We start from the raw sequence: 26625 nt of genomic DNA, 5'->3' as shown, positions 1-26625 counted from the left end.
TGTCATAGCTTCCATAACCTCCCTACTTGTTTCCCTTACCTTACACAATTCAATAGGTTCAATATTCAATAGGTTTTAAAGATATTCTGCACCATTCTTTTAAACTCCAGTGAGTACAGGCCCAGAGTCATCAAATGCTCCTCACATGTTAACCTTTTCATTCTCAGGATAATTCTCACGAACCTCCTCTGGACCCTAACCAATGCCAGCAAGTGGCAGGGCGCCAAGGTGGCATAGCAGTGAGCGTGACAGTTTTACAGCTTGCGGTGTTCCAGAGTTTGGAGTCTGTAAGGAGTTTATGTGTTCTCCCCTGAACCGTGTGGGTTTCCTCCGGGTAATCTAATTTCTTCCCAAAATCGTATTGGTTAGTAGGTTAACCTACTGGATGACCTACCAGGAACAAGTTGCAGTGGTCCTGTCTCTGGCACTGAGGTTGGACCCTCGACTAGGAAGGGGAGGAGGGAAGAGAAGACAGCGGTATTGATAGGGGATTCTATAGTCAGGGGGGCGGATAGGAGATTTTGTGGGGAAGATCAGGAGTCTCAGATGGTATGTTGCTTCCCTGGTGCCAGGGTCCGAGACATCTCAGATCGGGTGCAGGTTATTCTCGAGAGGGAGGGCAAGAATCCAGATGTTGTGGTCCATGTAGGGACCAATGACGTGGGTAGGATGAGTGAGGGGGTCCTGCATAGGGAGTTCAGGGAGTTAGGTGTGAAGCTGAAGAGCAGGACCTCCAGGGTAACAATCTCAGGATTGCTACCTGTGCCACGTGCGAGTGAGGCAAGGAACAGAAAGATTATAAAGATTAATACGTGGCTGAGAGGATGGTGCAGGAGGGAGGGCTTCAGGTTTGTAGATAATTAGGCTTTGTTCCAGGGAAGGTGGGATCTGTTCCAAAGGGATGGATTACACCTGAACTGGAGCGGTACTAACATTCTTGCAGGGAAGTTTGCTAGTGCTTCTTGGGGGGGGGGGGGGGGTTTAAACTAAATTTGCAGGGGGCGGGGATCCAGAATGTGAGAGAGGATAGCGAGAGGAAAAATAAAGGACAGGTGGGGACTACACGGTTCCGGAATATTAAGTGTGTAGTAGAGAAAGGTGAGGCGGAACAAGTGATAAGGGGGACACATGTACAGAGGGATGGTCTGACGGAACATGGAGTTAAATGTGTTGAAAGAATAAGTAAATTTAGGAAGGACAACAAAATTCTTGGGACGTATAGCCCGATGGGAGTTCGGGGAACTGGGTTAAGCACAATAGGCAGCGATTCAAACAGAGAGAGGAGAAATGGGCTAAAAATTCTATATCTGAATGCAAGAAGTGTCAGAAATAAGGCGAATGAGCTTGAAGCCCAGGTGCGAATGGGTAACTATGATGTTGTTGGGATAATGGAGACATGGCTGCAGGGAGATCAGACCTGGGAAATGAATGTACAAGGGTATACGTGCTATCGTAGAGACAGAAATGTGGGCAGAGGGAGTGGGGTGGCCCTGTTGGTGAGGAATGAGATTCAGTCCTTTGCAAGGGGGGGGGACATAGGGTCAGGAGAAGTAGAGTCTGTGTGGATAGAACTGAGTAACAGTAAGGGCAAAAGGACCCAAATGGGTGTTGTCTACAGGCCACCAAACAGTAGCATGGATATTGGGTGCAAGTTGAATAGGGAGTTAACATTGGCATGTCGCAGTAGTTATGGGGGATTTCAACATGCAGGTGAACTGGGAGAATCAGGTTGGTGTTGGACCACAGGATAGGGAGTTTGTAGAGTGCCTACAGGATGCATTCTTGGAACAGCTTGTACGAGAGCCGACCAGGGACAAGACTATTCTGGATTTAGTGTTATGTAATGAACAGGATTTGATAAGCGATCTTGCAGTAAAGGAGCCATTAGGAGGTAGTGATCATAATATGATAAGTTTTTACCTGCAATTTGAGAAGGATAAGGGCAGCTCAGAGGTGTCAGTGTTGCAGTTGAACAGGGGAAACTATGGAGCCATGAGGGAGGAGCTGGCCAAAGTTGACTGGACGGATAGCCTAGCAGAAAAGACAGTGGAACAGCAATGGCAGGTATTCTTGGGAATAATGCACAAGGTGCAAAATCAGTTCATCCCCCAGAGGAGGAAGGATTCAAAGGGGGGAAAGGGGCCACAGTGGTTGACAAAGAAAGTCAGAGATTGCATAGCATTAAAAAAAAGGAAGTATGACAGAGCTAAGGTGAGTGGGAGGACAGATGATTGGGGAAGTTTTTAAGGAACAACAGAACTTAACTAAAAAGGCAATACGGGGAGAAAAAATGAGGTACGAACGCAAGCTAGCCAGGAATATAAAGGAGGATAGCAAAAGCTTTTTTAGGTATGTGAAGAGAAAGAGGATAGTTAAGAACAATGTTGGGCCCTTGAAGAATGAATTGGGTGAAATTGTTATGGGAAACAGAGAAATGGCAGAAGAATTTAATGAGTACTTTAGATCTGTTTTCACTAAGGAAGACACAAGCAATCTCCCAGATGTATGGATGGGCCAAGGACATAGGGTAACAGAGGAAATGAAACAGATTGACATTAGGAAGGAAACGGTGATGAGTAGACTGATGGGACTGAAGGCTGACAAATCCCCAGGTCCAGATGGTCTGCATCCTAGGGTACTAAAGGAGGTGGCCCTGGAAATTGCGGATGCATTGGTAATCATTTTCCAATGTTCCTTAGATTCAGGATCAGTTCCTGAGGATTGGAGAATGGCTAATGTTATCCCACTTTTTAAGAAAGGAGGGAGGGAGAAAACAGAGAACTATCGACCTGTCAGCCTGACATCGGTGGTGGGGAAGATGCTAGAGTCCATTATTAAGGATGAAATAGTGGCATATCTAGATAGCAGTGATAGGATTGGGCCAAGCCAGCATGGATTTACCAAGGGTAAATCATGCTTGACTAATCCGTTGGAGTTTTTCGAGGATGTAACCAGGAAGTTAGACGGGGGAGATCCAGTGGATGTAGTGTACCTCGATTTTCAGGAGGCATTTGATAAGGTCCCACATAGGAGATTGGTGGGTAAAATCAAAGCTCAGAGCATCGGGGGCAAGACATTGACATGGAAAGAAAACTGGTTGGCAGATAGAAAGCAAAGGGTAGCGGTGAATGGGTGTTTCTTGGAATGGCAGGTGGTGACTAGTGGGGTGCCACAGGGCTCGGTATTGGGACCACAGCTGTTTACAATTTACGTCAACGATTTAGATGAAGGCATTGAGAATAACATCAGCAAATTTGCTGATGATACGAAGCTGGGTGGCAGTGTGACATGTGATGAGGATGTTAGGAGAATTCAGGGTGACTTGGATATGCTGGGTGAGTGGGCAGATACTTGGCAGATGATGTTTAATGTGAATAAGTGTGAGGTTATCCACTTTGGGAGTAAGAACAGGAAGGCAGATTATTATCTGAATGGTGTAGAGTTAGGTAAGGGAGAAATACAAAGAGATCTAGGAGTCCTTGTTCATCAGTCACTGAAGGTGAATGAGCAAGTGCAGCAGGCAGTGAAGAAGGCTAATGGAATGTTGGCCTTTATTACAAAGGGAATTGAGTACAAGAGCAAGGAAATCCTCTTGCATTTGTACAGAGCCCTGGTGAGACCACACCTGGAGTATTGTGTACAGTTTTGGTCTCCAGGGTTAAGGAAGGACATCCTGGCTGTAGAGGAAGTGCAGCGTAGATTCACGAGGTTAATTCCTGGGATGTCTGGACTGTCTTACGCAGAGAGGTTAGAGAGACTGGGCTTGTACACGCTGGAATTAAGGAGATGCAGAGGGGATCTGATTGCAACATATAAGATTATTAAGGGATTGGACAAGATAGAGGCAGGAAATATGTTCCAGATGCTGGGAGAGTCCAGTACCAGAGGGCATGGTTTGAGAATAAGGGGTAGGTCATTTAGGACAGAGTTAAGGAAAAACTTCTTCTCCCAGAGAGTTGTGGGGGTCTGGAATGCACTGCCTCGGAAAGTAGTGGAGGCCAATTCTCTGGATGCTTTCAAGAAGGGCTAGATAGGTATCTCATGGATAGGGGAATCAAGGGATATGGGGACAAGGCAGGAACCGGGTATTGATAGTAGATGATCAGCCATGATCTCAAAATGGCGGTGCAGGCTCGAAGGGCCGAATGGTCTACTTCTGCACCTATTGTCTATTGTCTATTGTTAACTGGTCATTGCAAATTGTCCTGTGACTTAGCCAGTGGGTTACTGGATAGTGCAGCTCATTAGGCTGGAAGGGCCTGATTTATATCTCTAAATAAATAAAAATAAATATAAAAATCCTTTCCTAGTGGTGTCATTAATGGGTTGCAGAAACCATGGAGAATGAAAAGGCAATTGTGCTCCTCAGATGCACCATGTCAGAAATCAGTAGAATTATAGATACAATAGATATGTAGTATAGGAAAGTAGTAGTAAAGTAAAGACCTTATCGACTGGTAGAGCAGGCAGAAGTGGCCACGTAGTCTACTCATGCCTCTCACAAACAAGAGAAAATCTGCAGATGCTGGAAATCCAAGCAACACACACAAAATGCTGGAGGAACTCAGCAGGCCAGGCAGCATCTATGGAAAAAAGTACAGTACCTGCCAAAGTGTCACGGTCCAAAACGTGAACTGTAATTCTTGGGGAAAAGGTTCAGGATACATCTAGCTTACAAGAGTGTTTGGGAAAATGATTTAATTTGGATATAACTACAGAAAGAGCTGAATAATATAAGCAATTATACCACCCTTGCAACATGGTAAATTCAGGAATAGAAAAAGGGAGAAATCAACCAATTTAATACCCCTCTTCCATCACCACTGTAGCTATCATGGGCTCCAAGACAAAGTCCTTTGTGTATTGCCTGTCTTGAATGCAATGGAATTACTAACTTCTTCCGAGATGAACCATGGCGACCTGTCGCAGGCTGTTTACAGAACTTCTAAATATACTTCTTCTGAATTACTCTCAATGCAATCTAAGCTTGCAAATTCCCTTTAAGCAATGTGCTTTTGAACCATCTTAATGAACTAGCGAATTCACAATCTTCTGAAGGACTTGTTGGATTATCAATCAAGAATGCAGGTATGGCACCTTTAAGTGGTACATCACCATGGCTGGAAGAGAGGGAGAATGGTAGGACTCCAAGGCAGACTGAAGTGCAGAAGAACGAGACTTCCACTTCCCATTGTCTTGCTAGCAAATTTACAGTTGCTGGAGAACAAGATTTGAGGACCTAGGGGCAAGATTTCTGTATGAGAAATGAGAAATTGCTGTGTTCTGTGTTTCATGGAGACATGGCTCACATCAGACATGCTGGATACACCAGTCAGACCCCAGGCTTCTTGATACACAGGATGGACCAGATTGCTGATTCAGAGAAGGCAAAAGGTGAGAGTTTTCCATGATAAACTCTTCGTGGTGCTTGAATGCAGTGGTCTTGTTGCACTCTTGTTCCCCGGCCTGGAACATCTCATCATTAAGTACCAACCATTCTACTTACCAAAAGAGTTCTCCGTGATCCTGACCGCAATTTACATACTGTCAAAGGCCGATGTTAACCAGGCACTCGTGATGTTGGATGTTGCCATCAGCAAATAAGAAACAGCCCACTCTGATAAATTTCAAATCATAGTCGGGGGCTTCAATCAGGCATGTTTGAAGAAATCTCTGCCCAATTATCATGAACATATAACTTACAACACCAGTGGCCCCAACATACACAACTATTGCTATACAACTGTTCCATGTCTAGACCGTATTTCGGTAAATAGAATCACTTGACAACAAAGAGGTGGTCGTGGGAGCAGAGGAGTGGCTACAGGATTGCTTTGAGTCAATGGAATGGGGCATGTTCAAGGACTCAAGAGGATCTGAGCAAATACACTACGTTTGTCACGGAATTTATAGAAACAGTCATAGATGAATGCGTCCCCACAAAATCATTCAGAGCTTTCCCAAAGCAGAAGTACTGGATGAAACATGAGATCCACAGTCTGCTGAGGGCCAGATCAGTGGCATTCAGGAACGGCAAAGCAAGAAAGATATAAGAAGTCCAGGTAAGAGCTCCAGAAAGCCATCTCACGTGTGAAGCTTGAATCACTGAAGGATACTCAATAGCTGTGGCAGGGCTTGAATGCTATTAGTTCTTACAAAGAGGAACCAAGCAAAAAACGTGACAATGAGGCTTTGCTCCCAGATGAACTCAGTGCCTTCTATGCTCACTTTGACCTTCAAAACATGGAGAAATCTTCATGAATTTTCACAGCCCCTGATGATCTTGTGACTTAAGACTCTGAGGCTAATGTGAGAGCATCCTTCAGAGGGTGAACCCAGGGGAAGCATCCATCCCAGATGGGGTATCTGGCCGAGTACTAAAGATCTGTGCTGATCAACAGGCTGGGTGTTCACCAACATCTTTAACCTCTCATTTCGGCAGTCTAAGGTACCCACTTGTTTCAAGCAGGCTTAATTATACTGGTGCGTAAGAAAGACGTGGTAACTGCCTCAATCATCCAGTAGCACTTACATTCACAGTGATGAAGTGCTTTGAGAGGTTGGTGATGAAACATATCAATTCCTCCCTGAGAGTGACTTGGATCCACTCCAATTTGCCTACCAGCACAGCAAGTCCGTACAGAAGCCTCAGGACCTACACCACTAGGTTCAGGAACAGGTATTACCCCTCAGCCATCAGGCTCTTGAACCAGAGGAGGTAACTTCACTCAACTTCATCTGCCCCACCACTCAACAGTTCCCACAACCTATGGACTCACTTTCAAGGACTCTACATCATAAGTTCTCAATATTTGTTTGTTTTACTTTTGTACTTTGGCTGTTTCTCTCCCATGCACATTGTTTGTTTGCCCCGTTGGGTGCGGTCTTCCATTGTGCTTCTTGGATTTACTTTGTGTGCCCACAAGAAACTGAATCTCAGGCTTGTATATGATATATATGTATTTTCAAAATAAATTTACTTTGAACTTTAATGGGACTCAGAAACATCTGACAATTTTTGAAATTATTGCCTTCTGTAATAATGCTCTCCTCCAGCCAAGACTATTTAACTTCACGTTCCCATGGCATTTATGATAAAAATATCACAATAATTATTTTATTGAAAACTATACAGCGAAAGAAGTGACAAAGCCTAAAGACTGAGGATATATTTGTGTTTGTGATGTCTCTGCAAAGACTTACCCCATCAAGGGCAAATGAATTATAAGTGAGATAGATTCTTAGCAAATCCTGTAACTTGGCAATAACATGCACCTTTCAATAACACTGGACAACAAACTTTTTTGGAAGTGTTGCTTTCTTGGAATTTTCTTTTGTTTATGAAGCAAACACAAGCACTTGAAGCTAAACGCAAATATATAATCAGACTGCTTGTATCACATAGGAAATTGGAGAAACAAGAAATTAACTTTTATTGAATATAATGCATTTCATTGCATAATGTGCTGATGCGTTACAATAGTTCAATTTAGCTAAAAATGGTTTGTTGATGATTATCATTTGTTTTCTGTCTGAGTGTTCTTGCTAAAGTGTCCAACAGTAATCAGTCAGCATTGATGGTTGCCCTGATATCGTCTCTCCATGACCACAACGCCCTGGTGAAACCTTTCACCATGTTCGTCACTGACAGCACCATGATTTGCAGGGAAGAAATCTTAATGGGAAAATGAATCTTTAATGACAAGTTGCACTTCAGGGATTTGAAAGCTCAAAGCTTGTTGTCAACCAGCTGCATGTAGTTTGGTGCTCTGTAGGTGCAAAGAAAATTTTCAACAACATCCTTGAATGCCTCCCATGCGATTTTCTCCAATCCCAGTAGAAGTTCTTCAAACTGCCTGTCATTAATGACCTGATTGATTTGTGGACCGACAAAAATGCCTCCCCTTCATCTTCGCATCAGTTATTCTGACTTGAATTATACATTAAAGTAACAAATAGGTGATTTTTAAAAAATGGTGCGTGATAGGGAAATTTCATGGTGACTTTAATGATCAGCAGCCCAAAATCCGTAAGATGTACCAAAAGTATTCAGGAAGTAAAATCTTTGGCATCCAGTGTGCTTCAACTCAGACCCAGTGAGGCTATAGATTCACAAATTCTAAACACAACTCACGATGAGAATATAAGAAAAAGCCAAGGAGTACCAGATTATCAAAACGTTTTAAGGTTATGCTACAACAGAGAATAAATTGCAATAATTGAGGGTACCTGAACAATTTCCAGCATTTCTGACTTGCTGATATATCCATTTCCATCTAGATCATACATACTGAACGCCCACTTTAGCTTCTGCTCCAGTTTGCCTCTCGATGTGACACTTAGCGCAATGATAAACTCCCGGAAGTCTATTGTTCCATCTCCATTGGCATCAAAGGTACGAAAAACATGCTCAGCAAATTTGGAAGCATCCCCATAGGGAAAGAAGTTCCCATAAATTTTCTTGAATTCATCCATTGATAAGTTCCCGCTAGGGCAATCCCTGAGGAAACCTTTATACCACTCCTGAATTTCGTGCTCCGTGAAGTCTGTGCTGTCCAGCAAATCCTGCATCACCTCAGGCCGTAGTTTGCTATTCTGCTTCCCCATCTTGAATTTAAAGGCCTCAAGCTGCAGAACAATTGCAAAAAGACATTGATTGGAACCACGTTACAGTGAATACAAGTCAACATGCTTGAATTAACAACATCATTTCAAAATATCAAACACATCAAAATTGTGCAGGACTTAGCAACAGAAAACTCGGTACGTATAATTGGAGATAACTCCAAATCCTGGTCAGAATCCATATTCAGAAGCTTATCTAAGAGCTTTCCATGTGTTACCATCATGATTACTATCACCTCAGAAAGGAGGGCTTTCTGGATATGAAATAGATCCTGAATCAATAAGGCTTTGTTGGTCAGACCACATTTGGAGTATTTTGGGCAGTGTTAGGCACATTATCTAAGAAAGGATGTGCTGATAATGGAGAGGCTCCAGAGGAAGTTCACAAGAACAGAGAGGATGTTTCCTATAGTTGGGGAGATTAGGAGCAGGGGCAGGGCTTCAGAATACAAATATGTCTCTTTAGAACAGAAATGAAGGGGAAGTTCTTTAGATAGTGGGTATTGATCTGTGGAATTTATTGCCACAGATGGAGTGTGGGCCAAGTCTTTGGGTATATTTAAAGAGGCAGTTAGTAGGTACTTCAATTAGTAAGGACATCAAAGGTTACAGGCAGAAGGCACAAGAATGGGATTGAGAGGGATAGTAAATCAGACATGATTGAAAGGTGGAGCTGACTCGATGGGCTGAATGGCCTAACTCTGCTCCCATGTCTTATGATCTTAATGAGAAATAAGTTGCCTTTCATTCTACGCTCAGTGGCCACTTTATTACGTACACCTGCACACCAGCTCATTAATGCAAATATCTAATCAGCCAATCATGTGGCAACAACTCCGTGCATAAAAGCATGTAGACACGATCAAGATGTTTAATTGTTTTTCAGACCAAATATCAGAATGGGGAAGAAATATGACCTAAGTGACTTTGACTGTGAAATGATTGTTGGTGCCAGATGGGGTGGTTTGAGTATCTTAGAAACTGCTGATCTCCTGGGATTTTCATGTACAACAGTCTCTAGAGTTTACAGAGAATGGTGCGAGAAACAAAAACATTCAGTGAGCAGCAGTTCTGTGGGCGAGAGTGCCTTGTTATTGAGAGAGGTCAGAGGAGAATGGCCAGACTGGTTCAAGCTGACAGGAAGGTGACAGTAACTCAAATAACCACACGTTATAACTGTGGTGAGAGAAGCATCTCTGAATACACAACATGTTGAACCTTGAAATGGATGGGCTACGGCAGCAGAAGACCACACCAGCTTCTACTCCTGTACCTAGTCAAGTGGCCACTGAGTGTATGTGCAGCACAAAACTGTTCTGAGAAAGGTCAGAGTGAAATCAAGTAAATATAATAGTGTATTTATAACAAAAAATAGAAAAAGTAAAACTTTTACTTCTGTTTAATGAGATATACTTACTAATAAATATGATTAACTATTTCAAGAATCCTGATGTCTGATGAATGATGGCTAACAGGAGAGGGCACAGCTGTAAGGTGCTTAGAGGTAGGTACAGAGGGTGGTGAGTGTGTGGAATGGGCTGCCAGTGACTATGGTGGAGGCAGATACAATAGGATCTTTTAAGAGACTCCTGGACAAGGTACATGGAGCTTAAAAAAATAGAGGGTTATGGGTAACCCTAGGTAATTTCTAAAGTAAGTAAGTATTTGGCACAGCATTGTGGGCCGAAGGGCCTGTATGGCGATAAAGGTTTTCTATATTTCTATGAATGCTGCAGAAACACTTATTACCAATCATCAATCTGCATGTTCTGATTTATGAATTTTCTCTACAATAATTTCTGACCCTTGAGTTACGCACTTTTGAGTTATAAAAGTATTTCTCACCATAAATTAATAGTGCACCATATTTGATGCATCAGAATAATAAACAAAAATAGCCACAAAGTGTTTTGTCAAGTTTTTTTCAATTGATGAAATGTTTTGCTTAAAATTCCCTTTTGTGAATCAACAAGTTACAATGGAGGTTCTTGGAATACAGCACTTGCTATTAATCTGTTACAATTCCCACCACTTCCATCATCCTGCTTCAACCTCCTCTAATCCGGCAAACAAATGTCATTGAATCTTTGTGTGCATGCTGTCCACCAAGCTCCAACTTTACAATAATCCTAAACTAACCTCATTTATTTCTCCCCACATTCCCATCAAATGCCCCCAGATCTAGCACTCACCCACACTAGGAACAAACACCAATCACATCTTTACCTCCCCCCCCCCCCGCCTCCACTTTCCACAAGGATCACTCTCTCTGTGATTCCCTTGTCCAGTCGCCCCTCCCCATTGATCTCCCTCCTAGAAGTTATCCCTGCCAGTGGAATTTCTACACCTACGCATTCACCTCCTTCCTCACCAGCATTCAGGGCCCCAGACAGTCCTTCCAGATGAGGCAACCCTTCACCTGCAAGTCTACTGTATCCAGTACTCCTGATGTGGCCTCCTCTACTCTGCTTTGAAGAGCATCTTAGCTCTGTCCGCAGGAAGCAGGATTTCTCAATTTTAGTTCTAATCCAGATACCCATTCTGACATGTCAGTCTATGGGCTCCTCTACTGCCACAATGAGGCCACTCTCAGGTTGGAGGAGCAACACCTCATATTCTCTCTGAGTAGCCTCCAACCTGAACATCCATCATTTCTCCCCTCTCCCACTTCTCTCCATTTCAATTCCCCAATCTGGCTGCCCTCTCATCCCTCTTCTCATCATCTCCCCCTCGTGTCCCTCCACCTTCTCTTTCTCCCATGGTCCATACTTCTCTCCCATCAAATTCCTTCTTCTTCAGCCATCTATCTTTTCCCCCCATCACCTCGCAGCTTCTCACTTCATCCCCCCCTCTTCTCTACCTTCCCCCACATCTGGCTTCACCTATCACCTTCTAGCTTGTACTCCTTCCCTTCCTCCCACCTTCTTATTCCGGCTTCTTCTCCCTTCCTCATGAAGAGGCTCGGCTCTATGTATTGACTTTTTATTCCTTGTCTGACCTGCTGAGTTCCTCCAGCACTTTGTGTGTGTTACTGGGACCAATCTGCATATTCCTGTAATGGGGAAGGCATCCCATGTGGTCACAGGGAAAATATGCCATTTTGTTGAGTTTTGAGGAAAACACAGACAAAGGTTCAGGAATACTGTGTGCCATTGACCTAACACCACTTCATCAACCCATCCGCCCTCATCTCAGCAGTACAGAAATCAATCCAGTGATTCCCTGTTGCACTCTCTTTATTATGAACATATCCTTCCTAGGCGGGGAGACCAGACCTGTAGTGGGCTCACCATGAAGCAACATGTATAGGCAACAGGGAGCAAATAAGGTAAGTGAGGAGTATAAAAAGAGGGAAAAAAAGTACTTAAGTAAGAAATCAGGAGGGCTAAAAGAAGACATGAGGTAGCTTTGGCAGTCAAGGTGAAGGATAATCCAAAGAGCTCCCTCAGGTATATTAAGAGCAAAAGGATAGTAAGGGATAAAATTGGTCCTTTTGAAGATCAGAGCGGTCGGCTATGCACATAACCAAAAGAAATCGGGGAGATCTTAAATGTTTTTTTTGTGTCTGAATTTACTAAGGAAACTGGCATAGATAGAGTCAATGGAAATAAGGCAAACAATTAGTGAGGTCATGGAACCTATACATATTGAAGAAGAGGAGGTGCTTGCTATCTTGAGGCAAATCAGAGTAGTTAAATCCCCCAGGACCTGACAGGGTATTCCCTCAGACCTTGAAGGAGACTAGTGTTGAAATTGCAGGGGCCCTGGCAGATATATTTAAAATGTCGGTATGTATGGGTGGGGCGCCAGAGGATTTGAGGATAGCTCATGTTGTTCCGTTGTTTAAAAAAGGCTCTAAAAGTAATCCAGGAAATTATAGGCCGGTAAGTTTGACGTCAGTAGTGGGTAAATTATTGGAAGGAGTACTAAGAGATAGGATCTACAAGTATTTAGATAGACAGGGACTTATTAGGGAGAGTCAACAAGGCTTTGTGCGTGGTAGGTCATGTTTAACAAATCTATTAGAGGTTTTCAAGGAGGTTACAAGGAAAGTGGATGAAGGGAAGACAGTGGATGTTGTCTACATGGACTTCAGTAAGGCCTTTGACAAGGTTTCGCATGGGAGGTTAGTTAGGAAGATTCAGTTGCTAGCTATACATGGTGAGGTAGTAAACTGGATTAGACATTGGCTCAATGGGAGAAGCCAGAGAGTGGTAGTGGAGGATTGTTTCTCTGAGTGGAGGCCTGTGACTAGTGGTGTGCCACAGGGATCAGTGCTGGGTCCATTGTTATTTGTCATCTATATCAATGATCTGGATGATAATGTGGTAAATTGGATCAGCAAATTTGCTGATGACACAAAGATTGGAGGTGTAGTGAACAGTGAGGAAGGTTTTCAAAGTTTGCAGAGGGACCTGGACCAGCTGGAAAAATGGGCTAAAAATGGTAGGTGGAGTTTAACACAGACAAGTGTGAGGTATTGCACTTTGGAAGGACAAACCAAGATAGAACATACAGGGTAAATGGTAGGACACTGAGGAGTGCAGTAGAACAGAGGGATCTGGGAGTACAGATACATATTTCCCTAAAAGTGGCGTCACAGGTAGATAGGGTAGTAAAGAGAGCTTTTGGTACATTGGCCTTTATAAATCAAAGTATTGAGTATGAGAGTTGGAATGTAATGGTGAGGTTGTATAAGGCATTGGTGAGGCCATATTTGGAGTATTGTGTGCAGTTTTGGTCACCAAGTTACAGGAAGGATATTAATAAGGTTGAAAGAGTGCAGAGAAGGTTACAAGGATGTTGCCAGGACTTGAGAAACTGAGTTACAGAGAACGGTTGAATAGGTTAGGACTTTGTTCCCTGGAGTGTAGAAGAATGAGGGGAGACTTGATAGAGGTATATAAAATTATGATGGGTATAGATAGAGTGAATGCAAGCAGGCTTTTTCCACTGAGGCTAGGGGAGAAAAAAACCAGAGGACATGGGTTAAAGGTGAAGGGGGAAAAGTTTAAAGGGAACATTGTGGGGGGGGGGGGGCTTCTTCACACAGAGAGTGGTGGGAGTGTGGAATGAGATGCCAGATGAAGTGGTGAATACAGGCTCACTTTTAACATTTAAGAAAAACTTGGGACAGGTATATGGATGAGAGGTGTATGGAGGGATATGGGCCAGGTGAAGGTCAGTGGGACTAAGCAGAAAAATGGTTCGGCACAGCGTTTCTGTGCTGTAATGTTCTATGGTTCTATGAAGGCTTCTTCACTCTTGTACTCAAAATGCTCTTGCAATCAAAGTCAACGAAACACCATTTATCCTCCTGAACTATTCTCTGATTCTGCATCAATATTTGGATTCAAGCCTAATTTGGAGTATTGTGATCACCTGTCTACAGGAAAGATATTGAGAAGATTAAAGGAGTAATGAGAAAATATACAAGGACTTGAGGACTCGAGAACCTGAATGGAGGGTTATGGGCTGAGTGTGGGTCGGTGGGACTAGGTGAGAGTAAGCATTCGGCACGGACTAGAAGGGCCGAGATGGCCTGTTTCCGTGCTGTAATTGTTATATGAAGTTGGTTGCTCTTCTGTCATTGAAGAAAGGGAGAAGAGAGAATTCAGGGAGTTGGGTAGGAAGCTGAAAAGCAGGACCTCCAGGGTAGCAATCTCAGGATTGCTGCCTGTGCCATGTGCTAACAAATGCAAGAATAGCATGATCATGCATTTTAATGCATGGTTGAGAGACTGTTGTAGGGGATGGGGCTTCGGGTTCCTGGATCATTGGTGCCTCTTCTGGGGGAGGTACGATCTGTACAAAAAGGACGGGTTACACCTGAACCCAAAGGGTCCAGTATTCTAGCAGACAGGTTTAATAGAGCTGTTCAAGAGGGTTTAAACTAATTTGGCAAGGGGGTGGGATCCAGAGTGATAGGGCTAAGGAAGGGGTAAACAGAAATAAATCAAAGATAGTGTGCAACAGAGATGATACAAAGGACAGGCAGGAGGTGAGGCATAATCACAGCCAGTGGCATGAGTTACAGGGCAGCAGAGGTGTGGTGTAGTTAAAACAGAAAGCAACAAATACTGGACTGAAAGTGTTGTATTTGAATGCACGCAGCATGAAAAATAAAATGGACGATCTTGAAATTCAGCTACAGATTGGCAAGTATGACGTTGTGGCCATCTCTGAAACATGGCTAAAGGGTTCAAAGATATACGGTGTATTGGAAAGACAGGTTAGTAGGTAGTGTGGCCCTGTGTATAAGAAATAATATCAAATCATTAGAAAGGGATGACAGGATCGGGAGATGTAGAGTCTCTCTGAGTTGAGTTAAGAAATGACAAGGGTAAAAGGACCCTAATGACAGTTGTATACAGGCCTCCAAACAGCATCCGGGATGTGGATTACAAATTACAGCAGGAGAAAGAGAAGGCAATGTCATGATAATCATTGGGGATTTTAACATGAAAGTGGATTGGGAAAACCAGACTAGAACCGGACCTCAAGAAAGAGAATTTGTAGAATTCTAAGGGATGGCTTTTTAGACCAGTTTGTTGTTGAGCCCGCTAGGGGATCGGCTGTGCTGGATTGGGTGTTGTGCAATGATCTGGAGGTGATAAGAGAGTTTAAGGTTAAGGAACCCTTAGGGAACAGTGATCTCAATATGATCAAGTTCACTTTGAAATTTGAGAAGGACAAACTAAATTACAATGTGTCAGTATTTCAGTGGAATAAAGGAAATTACAATAGCGTGAGAGGGGAACTGGCCAAGGTTGACTGGAAAGAGACTCTAGCAGGAAGGACAGCAGAGCAGCAATGGCTGGAGATTCTGCAAAAAATGAGGAAAGTGCTAGACAGAAATATTCCAAATAAGAAGAAATTTTTGAATGGAAGAAAGAGACAAGTGGCCAACAAGTGAAGTCAGAGCCAAAGTAAAAGCAAAAGAGAGGGCATACAAAGAAGCCAAAGCTTATGGGAAGATAGAGGATTGGGAAGCTTTTAAAAACTTGCAGAAGAAACTAAGGAAGGAAAGATGAATTATGAAAGGAAGCTGGAGATTAATATCAAAGAAGATACTAAAAGTTTTTTAAAGTATATAAAGGGTAAAAGAGAGTTGAGGGTTGATAGAGGACCAATAGAAAATGATGCTGGAGATATTGTAATGAGAGATGCAGAGATGGCAGAGGAACAGAATGTATATTTTGCATCAGTCTTCACAGTGGATGACATCTGCAGTATACTGGACATTCAAGAATGTCAGGGAAGTGAAATATGTGCAGTGAAAATTGCAACTGAGAAGGTGCTCAGGAAGCTTAACAGTCTGAGGGTGGATAAATCTCCTGGACCTGACAGAATGCACCCTTGGGTTCTGAAGGAAGTAGCTGGAGAGATTGCGGAGGCATTAACAATGATCTTTCAAGAATCGATAGATTCTGGCAGTGTACCAGATGACTGGAAAATTGCAAATGTTACTCCGCTATTTAAGAAAGGTGGGAGGCAGCAGAAAGTAAACTATAGACTTGTTAGCCTGGTATCAGTGGTTGGGAAGTTGTTGGAATTGATTGTTAGGGATGAGATTACGGAGTACCTGGAGGCACATGACAAGATAGACCAAAGCCAGCATGGTATCCTGAAAGGAAAATCCTGCCTGACTAACTTACTATAATTTTTTGAGGAAATTACAAGTAGGGTAGACAAAGGAGATCTAGTAGATGTGGTGTACTTGGAATTTCAGAAAACCTTTGACAAGGGGCCTCACATTAGGCTGCTTTCTACGATGTATATCAATGATTTGGACTATGGGATTAATGGATTTGCGGCTAAATTTGCCAATGATACAAAGACAGATGGAGGAGCGGGTAGTGTTGAGGAAACAAAGAGACTTAGATAGTTTAGGGGAATGGGCAAAGAAGTGGCAAATGAAATACAATGTTGGAAAGTGTATGGTCATGCACTTTGGTGGAAGAAATTAACAGGCAGACTATTATTTAGATGGGGAGAGAATCAAAATGCAGAGATGCAAAGAGACTTGGGAGTCCTTGTACAGGATACCCTAAAGGTTAATCTCCAGGTTGAGTCGGTGGTGAAGAAGGCAAATGTGATGTTGGCATTCATTTCTAGAGGTATACAATATAAGAGCAGGGATGTGATGTTGAGGCTCTATAAGGCACTCGTGAGACCATACTTGGGAGTATTGTGTGCAGATTTTGGCTCCTTATTTTAGAAAGGATATACTGATATTGCAGAGGGTTCAGAGAAGATTCATGCGAATGATTCCAGGAATGAAAGGGTTACTGTATGAGGAGCATCTAGCAGCTCTTGGGCTGTATTCCCTGCAGTTTAGGAGAATAAGGGGGGATCTCATAGAAACATTCCGAATGTTAAAAGGACTGAACAGATGAGATATGGCAACGTTATTTCCCATGGTAGGGGAGTCCAGGACAAGAGGGCATGACTTCAGGATTGAAGGACGTCCATTTAGAACAGATATGCAGAGAAATTACCTTAGTCAGAGGGTGGTAAATCTATGGAATTTGTTGCCACGAGTGGCTGTGGAGGCCAAGTCATTGGGTGTATTTAAGGCAGAGATAGATAGGTTCTTGATTAGCCAGGGTATCAAAGGGTATTGGGAGAAGGCAGGGGTGTGGGAATAACTGGAAGAATTGGATGTGGAAGACTAGAAGAACTGACTGAATAGCGAAACAGTCTCGATGGGCTGAATGGCCTACTTCTGCTCCTATATCTTATGGTCTTTGATTTTAAAAATCATATTACGTGGTTGTTATTTCTTGTGAGAAGTTAACCATGAGAACATAAGACATAGGAACAGAAACAGGCCATTCAACCCATCGAGTCTACTCCACCATTCCATCATAGCTGATTTGTTCTCTCTCTCAACCCCATTCTCCTGCCTTCCCCCATAACCTTTGAGGTCCTTATTAATCAAGAACATATCACATTCCACATAAAATATACCCAATCACGGGCTCCTCAGCTGTCTATGGCAATGAATTCCACAGATTCACCACCCTCTGGCTGAAGAAATTCCTTCTCATTTCTGTTCTAATGGGACATTCTTTATTCTGAGGTTGTGCCCTCTGATCCTAGACTCCCTCCATATAGGAAACATCCTCTCCATATCTACTCAATCTAGGCCTTTCAATATTTGATAAGTTTTAATGAGCTAACCCCTCATGCTTCTAAACTCCAGCGAGTACAGGCCCTGAGACATTAAATGCTCCTCATTTTGATTACTAGGATCATTCTCGTGAACTTCCTCTGGACCCTCTCCAGTGCCAGAACATCCTTTCTTAGATATGGGGCCTAAAACTGCTCACAATACCCCAAATGTAGTCTGACCAAAGCCTTATAAAGTCTCAGCATTACATCCTTGCTTTTAGATTCTGGGCCTTTCAAAATGAATGCTAACATTGAATTTACCTTCCTTACTACTGAGTCAACATGCAAGATAGAACATAGAACAATACAGCACAGTACAGGCCCTTTAGCCCACAATGTTGTGCTGACCCTTAAACCCTGCCTCCCATATAACCCCCCCCCCACCTTAAATTCCTCCATATACTTGTCTAGTAGTCTCTTAAATTTCACTAGTGTATCTGCCTCCACCACTGACTCAGGCAGTGCATTCCACACACCAACCACTCTCTGAGTGAAAAACCTTCCTCTAATATCCCCCTTGAACTTCCCAACCCTTACCTTAAAGCCAGGTCCTCTTGTATTGAGCAGTAGTGCCCTGGGGAAGAGGCGTTGGCTGTCCACTCTATCTATTCCTCTTAATATCTTGTATACCTCTATCATGTCTCCTCTCATCCTCCTCCTCTCCAGAGAGTAAAGCCCTAGCTCCCTTAATCTCTGATCATTAAGCATACTCTCTAAACCAGGCAGCATCCTGGTAAATCTCCTCTGTACCCTTTCCAATGCTTCCACATCCTTCCTATAGTGAGGCGACCGGAAATGGACACAGTACCCCAAGTGTGGACTAACCGGAGTTTTATAGAGCTGCATCATTACCCCGTGACTCTTAAACTCTATCTCTCGACTTATGAAAGCTAACACTCCATAAGCTTTCTTAACTATCCTATCTACCTGTGAGGCAACTTTCAGGGATCTGTGGACATGTATCTTCAGATCCCTCTGCGCCACCACACTCCCAAGTATCCTGCCATTTACTTTGTACTCTGCCTTGGAGTTTGTCCTTCCAAAGTGTACCACCTCACACTTCTCTGGGTTGAACTCCATCTGCCACTTCTCAGCCCACTTCTGCATCCTATCAATGTCTCTCTGCAATCTTCGACAATCCTCAACACTATCTACAACACCACCAACCTTTGTGTCGTCTGCAAACTTGCCAACCCACACTTCCACCCCCACATCCAGGTCGTTAATAAAGATCACGAAAAGTAGGGGTCCCAGAACCGATCCTTGTGGGACACCACTAGTCACAACTCTCCAATCCAAATGTACTCCCTCCACCACGACCCTCTGCCTTCTGCAGGCAAGCCAATTCTGAATCCACCTGGCCAAACTTCCCTGGATCCCATGCCTTCTGCCTTTCTGAATAAGCCTACCGTGTGGAACCTTGTCAAATGCCTTACTAAAATCCATGTAGATCACATCCACTGCACTACCCTCATCTATATGCCTGGTCACCTCCTCAAAGAACTCTATCAGACTTGTTAGACACAATCTGCCCTTCACAAAGCCATGCTGACTGTCCCTGATCAGACCATGATTCTCTAAATGCCCACAGGTCCTATCTCTAAGAATCTTTTCCAAGAGCTTTCCCACCACAGACATAAGGCTCACTGGTCTATAATTACCCAGACTATCCCTACTACCTTTTTTGAACAAGGGGACAACATTCGCCTCCCTCCAGTCCTCCGGTACCATTCCTGTGGACAACGAGGATATAAAGATCCTAGTCAGAGGCTCAGCAATCTTTTCCCTCACCTCATGGAGCAGCCTGGGGAATATTCCGTCAGGCCCCGGGGACTTATCCTTCCTAATGTATTTTAACAACTCCAACACCTCTTCTCCCTTAATATCAACATGCTCCAGAACATCAACCTCACTCATATTGTCCTCACCGTCATCAAGTTCCCTCTCATTGGTGAATACAGAAGAGAAGTATTCATTGAGGACCTCACTCACTTCCACAGTCTCCAGGCACATCTGCCCACTTTTATCTCTAATCGGTCCTACCTTCACTCCTGTCAACCTTCTGTTCTTCACATAATTGAAGAATACCTTGGGGTTTTCCTTTACCCTACTTGCCAAGGCCTTCTCATGTCCCCTTCTTGCTCTCCTCAGCCCCTTCTTAAGCTCCTTTCTTGCTACCCTATATTCCTCAATAGACCCATCTGATCCTTGCTTCCAAAACCTCACGTATGCTGCCTTCTTCCATCTGACTAGATTCTCCACCTCACTTGTCACCCATGGTTCCTTCACCCTACCATTCTTTATCTTCCTCACCAGGACAAATTTATCCCTAACATCCTGTAAGAGATCCCTAAACATCAACCACATGTCCATAGTACAATTCCCTGCAAAAACATCATCCCAATTCACACCCGCAAGTTCTAGCCTTATAGCCTCATAATTTGCCCTTCCCCAATTAAAAATTTTCCTGTCCTCTCTGATTCTATCCTTTTCCATGATAATGCTAAAGGCCAGGGAGCGGTGGTCACTGTCCCCCAGATGCTCACCCACTGACAGATCTGTGACCTGACCCGGTTCGTTATCTAATACTAGATCTAGTGTGGCATTCGCCCTAGTCGGCCTGTCAACATATTGTGACAGGAATCCGTCCTGGACACACTTAACAAATTCTGCCCTGTCTAAACCATTGGAACTAATCAGTTGCCAATCAATATCAGGGAAGTTAAAGTCACCCATGATAACAACCTTGTTATTTTTGCACCTTTCCAAAATCTGCCTCCCAATATGCTCCTCGGTATCTCTGCTGCTACCAGGGGGCCTATAGAATACCCCCAGTAGAGTAACTGCTCCCTTCCTGTTTCTGACTTCTACCCATACTGACTCAAAAGAGGATCCTGCTAAATTACCCACCCTTTCTGTAGCTGTAATAGTATCCCTGACCAGTAATGCCACCCCTCCTCCCCTCTTCTCCCCTGCGGGAACAGTGGAAGTGTACTGCAGTGAGAGAAGATCCGAGTGCACACTTTACAGAACATATTTGTAACTTGATTTAACCTGAAGGGTTTACTGAATGTTTAGCATCTGTCTTAAATAGTTAACTTATTTACTGGTAGTGAGCGTCTTGTGTCCCCACTCACCGAACCCATGAACCTAATTTTACACAATTGGCACTGCGAGCAGGGTTCGGTGATTGAACATAAGTGTTAGGAGCGCTGAGTCCCAGGGTGGACTGACGACTGTGCAGATTGGGGAGTCTCCCCAGCCTACAGGCAGGCTACAGTGCACCAGTAGACTGGTCAGGCCAGATGAACACCCACCGGTGAAAATGGGACAGCACATCGTGTCTGTGCTTAATGAGGTAGGGTTCCCTGACAGGAAGGGGAGCCAGGGAGGTGCTTTCTGGCTGCAGGGGTATTGGCATCAGTACATCCCCTCCTGCTGTGCCTCCAGTACTAAGTCTCCCAGAAACAGACCACCTTCCAATGGGGTCCTGAGCAGAAGGCAGACTTTGAAATTGCCACGTCTAACAATTCAACCCACAGAGAGGACTGTGCTCAGCGGTCTTCTATTTTCAAGAAGAAGTGGTACATTGCAGACAGGGACGAGAAGGGTCCCAAAAGGGTGAGCTGCCTCCATGAGCAGGTTATGTCTCTCCCTGGTAACGACCACTACACTCCGATGAAGTTCCCACCGTCAATTCCTCATCCATTAGAGTGGGGTAAACCCTAAAGCGCCCTGACTGCTGAGTAGAAACAGCAAGTCTGGTTTACTGATGGCTCCAGCTATTGGTGGAGTGGTAGGGACTGCTGGAAGACAGCTGCTCTCCACCCTGTGTCAGGGAGGGGGCATCCCAGAAGAGTGAGGGGGATCTAGCCAATTGGCTGAGCTGGTGGCCCCTCCAGGAGGCAACGAGGCCGTGAGAATCTACACTAATTCCTGGGCAATGACTAATGGCATGGCAGTGTAAACACCTCATTGGCTTGGGCAGAACTGAGACATGCACAGGCAGCCCCTCTGGGAGTATTCCTATTGGGAACGCACCTGAAAGGATGTGCATCAACGTCCAATCACAGTCTACCATGAGATGTGATGCACCATCAATAACTCTCTCTGAGACGTGAAGACGAGATATCGGCTTTTATTGACTGGAAGAAAGAACAAGCAGTAGTTGACCACCATACTACATCCTGGAGACTGAGGGCCGGGCTCAGACCTCAATCGCCTTTATACCGGGGTCTGTGGGAGGAGCCACAGGAGCAGTCAGCAGGGGGCGTGTCCAGACAGGTATATGTAGTTCACCACATTATGTCCACAGCACTCAGGACCCTGAGGCCATACATTATGCTGCTGTCGATCGAGCTCCACAGATTATGATGGCCGCTGTGTTTTCCAAGGAGAAGAACACTTGCCTCATGGTATGGGCACACCAGCAGAGGAGGCATCTATAGGAGAGTAAGCGGCAAGGAAATGGGCAAAAGCCCTAGGGGTGGTGTTGACCTTTTGATGAGGCCAGGGCAGCAGTTGCGAGCTGCCCTACCTGTCGGCAGGTTAAGCTCGGGGGTAGTCAGAGGGTCCCCACGGGGACCGGTCAGGTATGGCAAGTCAATATGTTGGGCCTCTGCCATCACAGAACAAGAAACGACATGTGCTCACAATGGTGGACACATATTCCAATGTCCTACTGGTGGTGCTGTGCAGCTATGCTGACCAGGAAAGCACACTAAAAGGCTTGCAGCACTTGTCATCCATGTATGGGATCCCCTGGGAGATCCAACCGGACAACGGCTCACGTTTTGCAGGAGCCAAAATCCAGGGGTGGGATGCGGAATCCGGCATTTTGTGGATGTTCCACATCCCATACTACCTACAGGGGCAGGGCTGATCGAGTGTATGAACAGGCTGTTGAAACAGCAGATTAAGTTGTGACCCCAATCCGCTCCTTTCAGGGGTGGCTATGTGTGCTGTAGCAGGCAGTGGACGACCAGCGCGACAAAACACACAAAATGCTGGAGGAATTCAGCAATTCAGGCAGCATTTATGGAGATGGAAAATTGGGTGGTGATGCACTTCCTCCCAGATTTGTTCCCAATAGCAGTACTCCCAGTCGAATGTTTATTCAGTCGAACATTCTTCCTGCTTCTTGTTCTGACTTCTCATCTTTCTTTTCTAGTCCTGATGAAGAGTCTCAGCCTGAAATACCAACTGTTTGTTCATTTCCATAGATGCTGCCTGGCCTGCTGAATTCCTCCAGCATTTTGTGTGTTTTGCCTTGAATTTCCAGCATCTGCAGATTTTTCTCATGTTTGTGACAACCAGTGAGCCCAGGAGGCTCCCCTCTTGCACTTGGCAGTGTCGGAGTGGAATTGGAGGAGGAACTGGGGATGGTTTGGGTACAACACTCACAGGGGCTACCAGGGCAAGGGGAGGTTATGGCGCATGGATCAGGGAATACGCGATGTGTGATTTTACCGGAGGAATAGGAGATGATCTGTCTAAATACCCAGCGACTAACCAGGTGGGAGTGAGTTTGTGTCTCCCTCCATTACAGAATGGAAAAGTGGTGGAAGCTGACGGCAGCGGTGATGTGTTGATCGGTGCGAGATCCTACAAAACATTCCCACGGATGACGTATGAATACGCAAACCACACCAAAGCTTTGGACTGCTGGATCTGCATGAGGGCGCCAACCCACGCTGTAGAAGGGGTGCCTCGCAACCCGATCCCCTTTACCACAGAAGAACAGCTCAGTTCCTCCGGTTTTGCGTTCTGTTTTTGGGGAAAGCCGAGAGCGAACAGTTGATTCTAAGGCAGTGGCCTTAAAGAACTGGAGTCACAGAAACTTCCCTGTTTTTGATTTGTCTAATCCCAAGGTCCCAACTCTGAGGGTAATCCCTCTGCCAAGAGAGAAGTGGAAGGAGTGTTGGTGATGAGCACGGGTCCAATCATTCAGTAGAGCACAGTGAGTTCGAGCAGGAGCAGTATCCTGGGTAACAGTGAAGATAGGTGCTCCCTGGATGCTGAATAGTTCCTACTGGATATGCAGCTCCCAGGCTCCACACAGCTGCTGCAATCCGGGCTACGTGGTACTATACATCTATCACCTTAATAGCCTGGACGAGCACCCTGCCCATGACGGTCAGCACGATAAGAGACAGAAAGGTTCTGGATGATAGCTTGGACCTTGTGATGGAGGCACTGCCCAACGAGACGGCCGCAGCGCTCAAGCAAACAGAGGATGCTCCGACCAGAGTGTCAGCTGAGATGGTGACCTCTCAAAATCAGAAGACCTTGGACCATCTGCGCGCAGAGAAAGGTGGCATCTGTGCTACGATTGATCAAGAGCGCTGCACCTACATCCCCGATGAGTCTGGGAACGTCACTCACCCGGCTGATCGTATCCCGTAATCAGTAAATGAGATCAGAAAAGCAGGGAGCCCTGGGCGTGGGGTGGTGGAGCTGATGACCTTTTGAGCTGTTGGGAGGTTGGTGGGCTACTGCAAAACACTGGGTAGCAACTAGAAGGTTAATAATTCTAGGTATCATCGTGTTACATTTTGTGTGTAGTATAGCGGGGCGTCCCTAGGCTTTTACTCGCCTGCAGGCCGAGTATCACGGCCTTGCATCTCTCGAGGGGTGAAATGTTGCGGTAACTATTAATCTTATCTGTTCACGGAAAGCCGCTCCCCCATGCTAGCTTGGGATTGGTCCGTTTAAGGAGCATTGCAGCCCTTCAACTGGCTGCTAGTTGGTGCCACGATGCCGGCTGATGATGTCACAGTGCAGCTGGAGTATGAATCTAGCATGGTGGAAGCACCAGGGCTCTGGAATGGTGGAAGTGTGCTGCAGCAAGAGAGGGCCAGAACGCAGACCAGCCAAGCATTTGTAATTGGGTGTAACTCGAAGGGTTTACTGAATATCTAGTTAAGTTTTTTACTGTAGTGTCTTTTGTCCACACACTGAGCCTGCAAACCTGATTTCACACAAAAAATGCTGCTCAACTGTAGACACATTGGGGTGAAATGTCAAAGTGCACTGCACACAAATTATGTAATGGTAAATACTAGTCAGCTTAGTGGCTTGTCATCATGTAATGAAAACAAAGGTGAAGGAAATTGTAATCATGAGCTCTCACATACCACGGTGAAAGCACCAGTTGATTAACAGAAGGCAATACTCTCAGTTTAAATTTCACTTCTGAACAATTGCTGGTGGCATTAAAACAAATGTGTTGCTTCTTATATTTTTGGCAGGAGACAAGGATGCTAGAACGACAGCAAAGGAATATGGGGAGATTTTATAACAAGGAGCTCTGCAGATCATAGTTTTTACTGAGCTCTCATTTTTCACACAACTGGCCTAACATCAGGATGGGCAACCATGCAAGGATTCAGATTACTTCTTGAATAGACAGAGCATCAATGGTTATAGGGAGAAGGCAGGAGAATGGGGTTGAGAGACAAAATAAAATGTAGCGGTTAGCACAACCCGTTACAGTACCAGCAACCTGGATTCAATTCCCTCACATTTGTCTGGATTGGAGTTCAGCTGCCATTTTTCACCAAATCACTGGATGAGCTTTATTTATCACACGTACATCGAAAGATACAGCGAAATGCATAACAAGCTAAAGATGTTGTAATGCCCTGCCGGAGGTGGTGCAGAGGCAAGTACATAAAAAACCATAGCGTAGCGATTAGCGTGATGCTATTACAGCTCGGGGTGTCAGAGCCTGTAAGGAGTTTGCACGTTCTCTCCGGGACTGAGTGGGTTTGCTCCGGTTTCCTCCCACGATCCATAGATGTACCGGTTGGTAGGTTAATTGGTCATTGTAAATTGTCCCGTGATTGGGCTAGGGTTAAATCGGGGATTGTGGACCAGCACGACTCAAAGGGCCGGGAGGGGGCCTACTCTGTGCTGTATCGCAATAAATAACATACAATCAGCCATTATGGAATGGTGGGCCAGACATGATGGATTGGATGGCCTAATTCTGCTCCTCCGTGCTATAGGCAAAGTAAAACAACAAATCGGTGTTCTTTACTGATTGCTGGGGTAACAGTTCAGCAGTGTAGATTCAGAAAGCCATAATAAAGTCAAGCTACTCGTCTACAACTCATTTCACACTGACTGTCACTAGACCCCTCACTTGGGCTTACACCTCCAGGTGAGAAAATTAGTTACCACATTTCTTCTCTGACTGATGTTACCAGAGGTGTTAATTCACTTCAAATCCACCAACCGCTTTTAAAATATAATGCAACCATTTCCCATACAAATGCATTATTACAATGTACAGCACATTTTTTCCCCCAGAAAGGTTACTTGTCTTAACAGTATATTTTTGTATGTGAAATGTTTTCAGAACCTGCTGTACGATTAAGGAAATTAATGATTTCTAATTAATCTAAAGCCTCACATCATATTAAACAGTTGGCTACTTAAGATTCAGTTAGCATGGCAACACATTTGTACTACTTTAAAATATATTCTTGAAACATGTATAAATATGTTCTTGGCTCAATAGGCAAGAATGCCACTTGGAAAGTTGGATCCAATGCAATATCTAGGTGTTCTGACCTTAAGCAATAAAACACACTGAACGTAGTATTTCACTGTCTAATCTCCCTTTGTGTTGCATATCCAGCACCACTTGTTCCTTGCTGACATTTATAATATTTATAAGCCGTTCCATTTTAAACAGTGCAACAGCCTTTCACACTGAAATATTTAGGTTTTAAATGCCAATCATAACAGTTAGCAGGACACAGTTTCCAACTTTGATTCCATTTTCCATCCAAGTTTGTGGAATAAACCTTAGCTTGC

The 26625-nt window shown here is 44.4% G+C and overlaps 1 protein-coding gene across 7 annotated transcripts in view; it reads right to left on the bottom strand.

The window, feature by feature from the left end:
* LOC140730596 (neurocalcin-delta) overlaps positions 1–26625 on the bottom strand; it is a 323285-nt gene that overhangs the window by 35263 nt on the left and 261397 nt on the right. For all 7 annotated transcript variants that reach the window (XM_073051282.1, XM_073051290.1, XM_073051273.1 and 4 more), the window contains one exon: positions 8230–8628. In XM_073051282.1, the coding sequence (XP_072907383.1) occupies positions 8230–8607 (378 nt within the window). In that variant the 5' untranslated portion in view covers positions 8608–8628. The remainder of the gene's footprint in view (positions 1–8229; positions 8629–26625) is intronic.

Source organism: Hemitrygon akajei, chromosome 1 (assembly GCF_048418815.1).
Source record: "Hemitrygon akajei chromosome 1, sHemAka1.3, whole genome shotgun sequence".
Taxonomy (NCBI): Eukaryota; Metazoa; Chordata; class Chondrichthyes; order Myliobatiformes; family Dasyatidae; genus Hemitrygon; species Hemitrygon akajei.
Note: the sequence above shows the minus strand (reverse complement) of the source record. Positions and strands in the feature narration are given on the sequence as shown.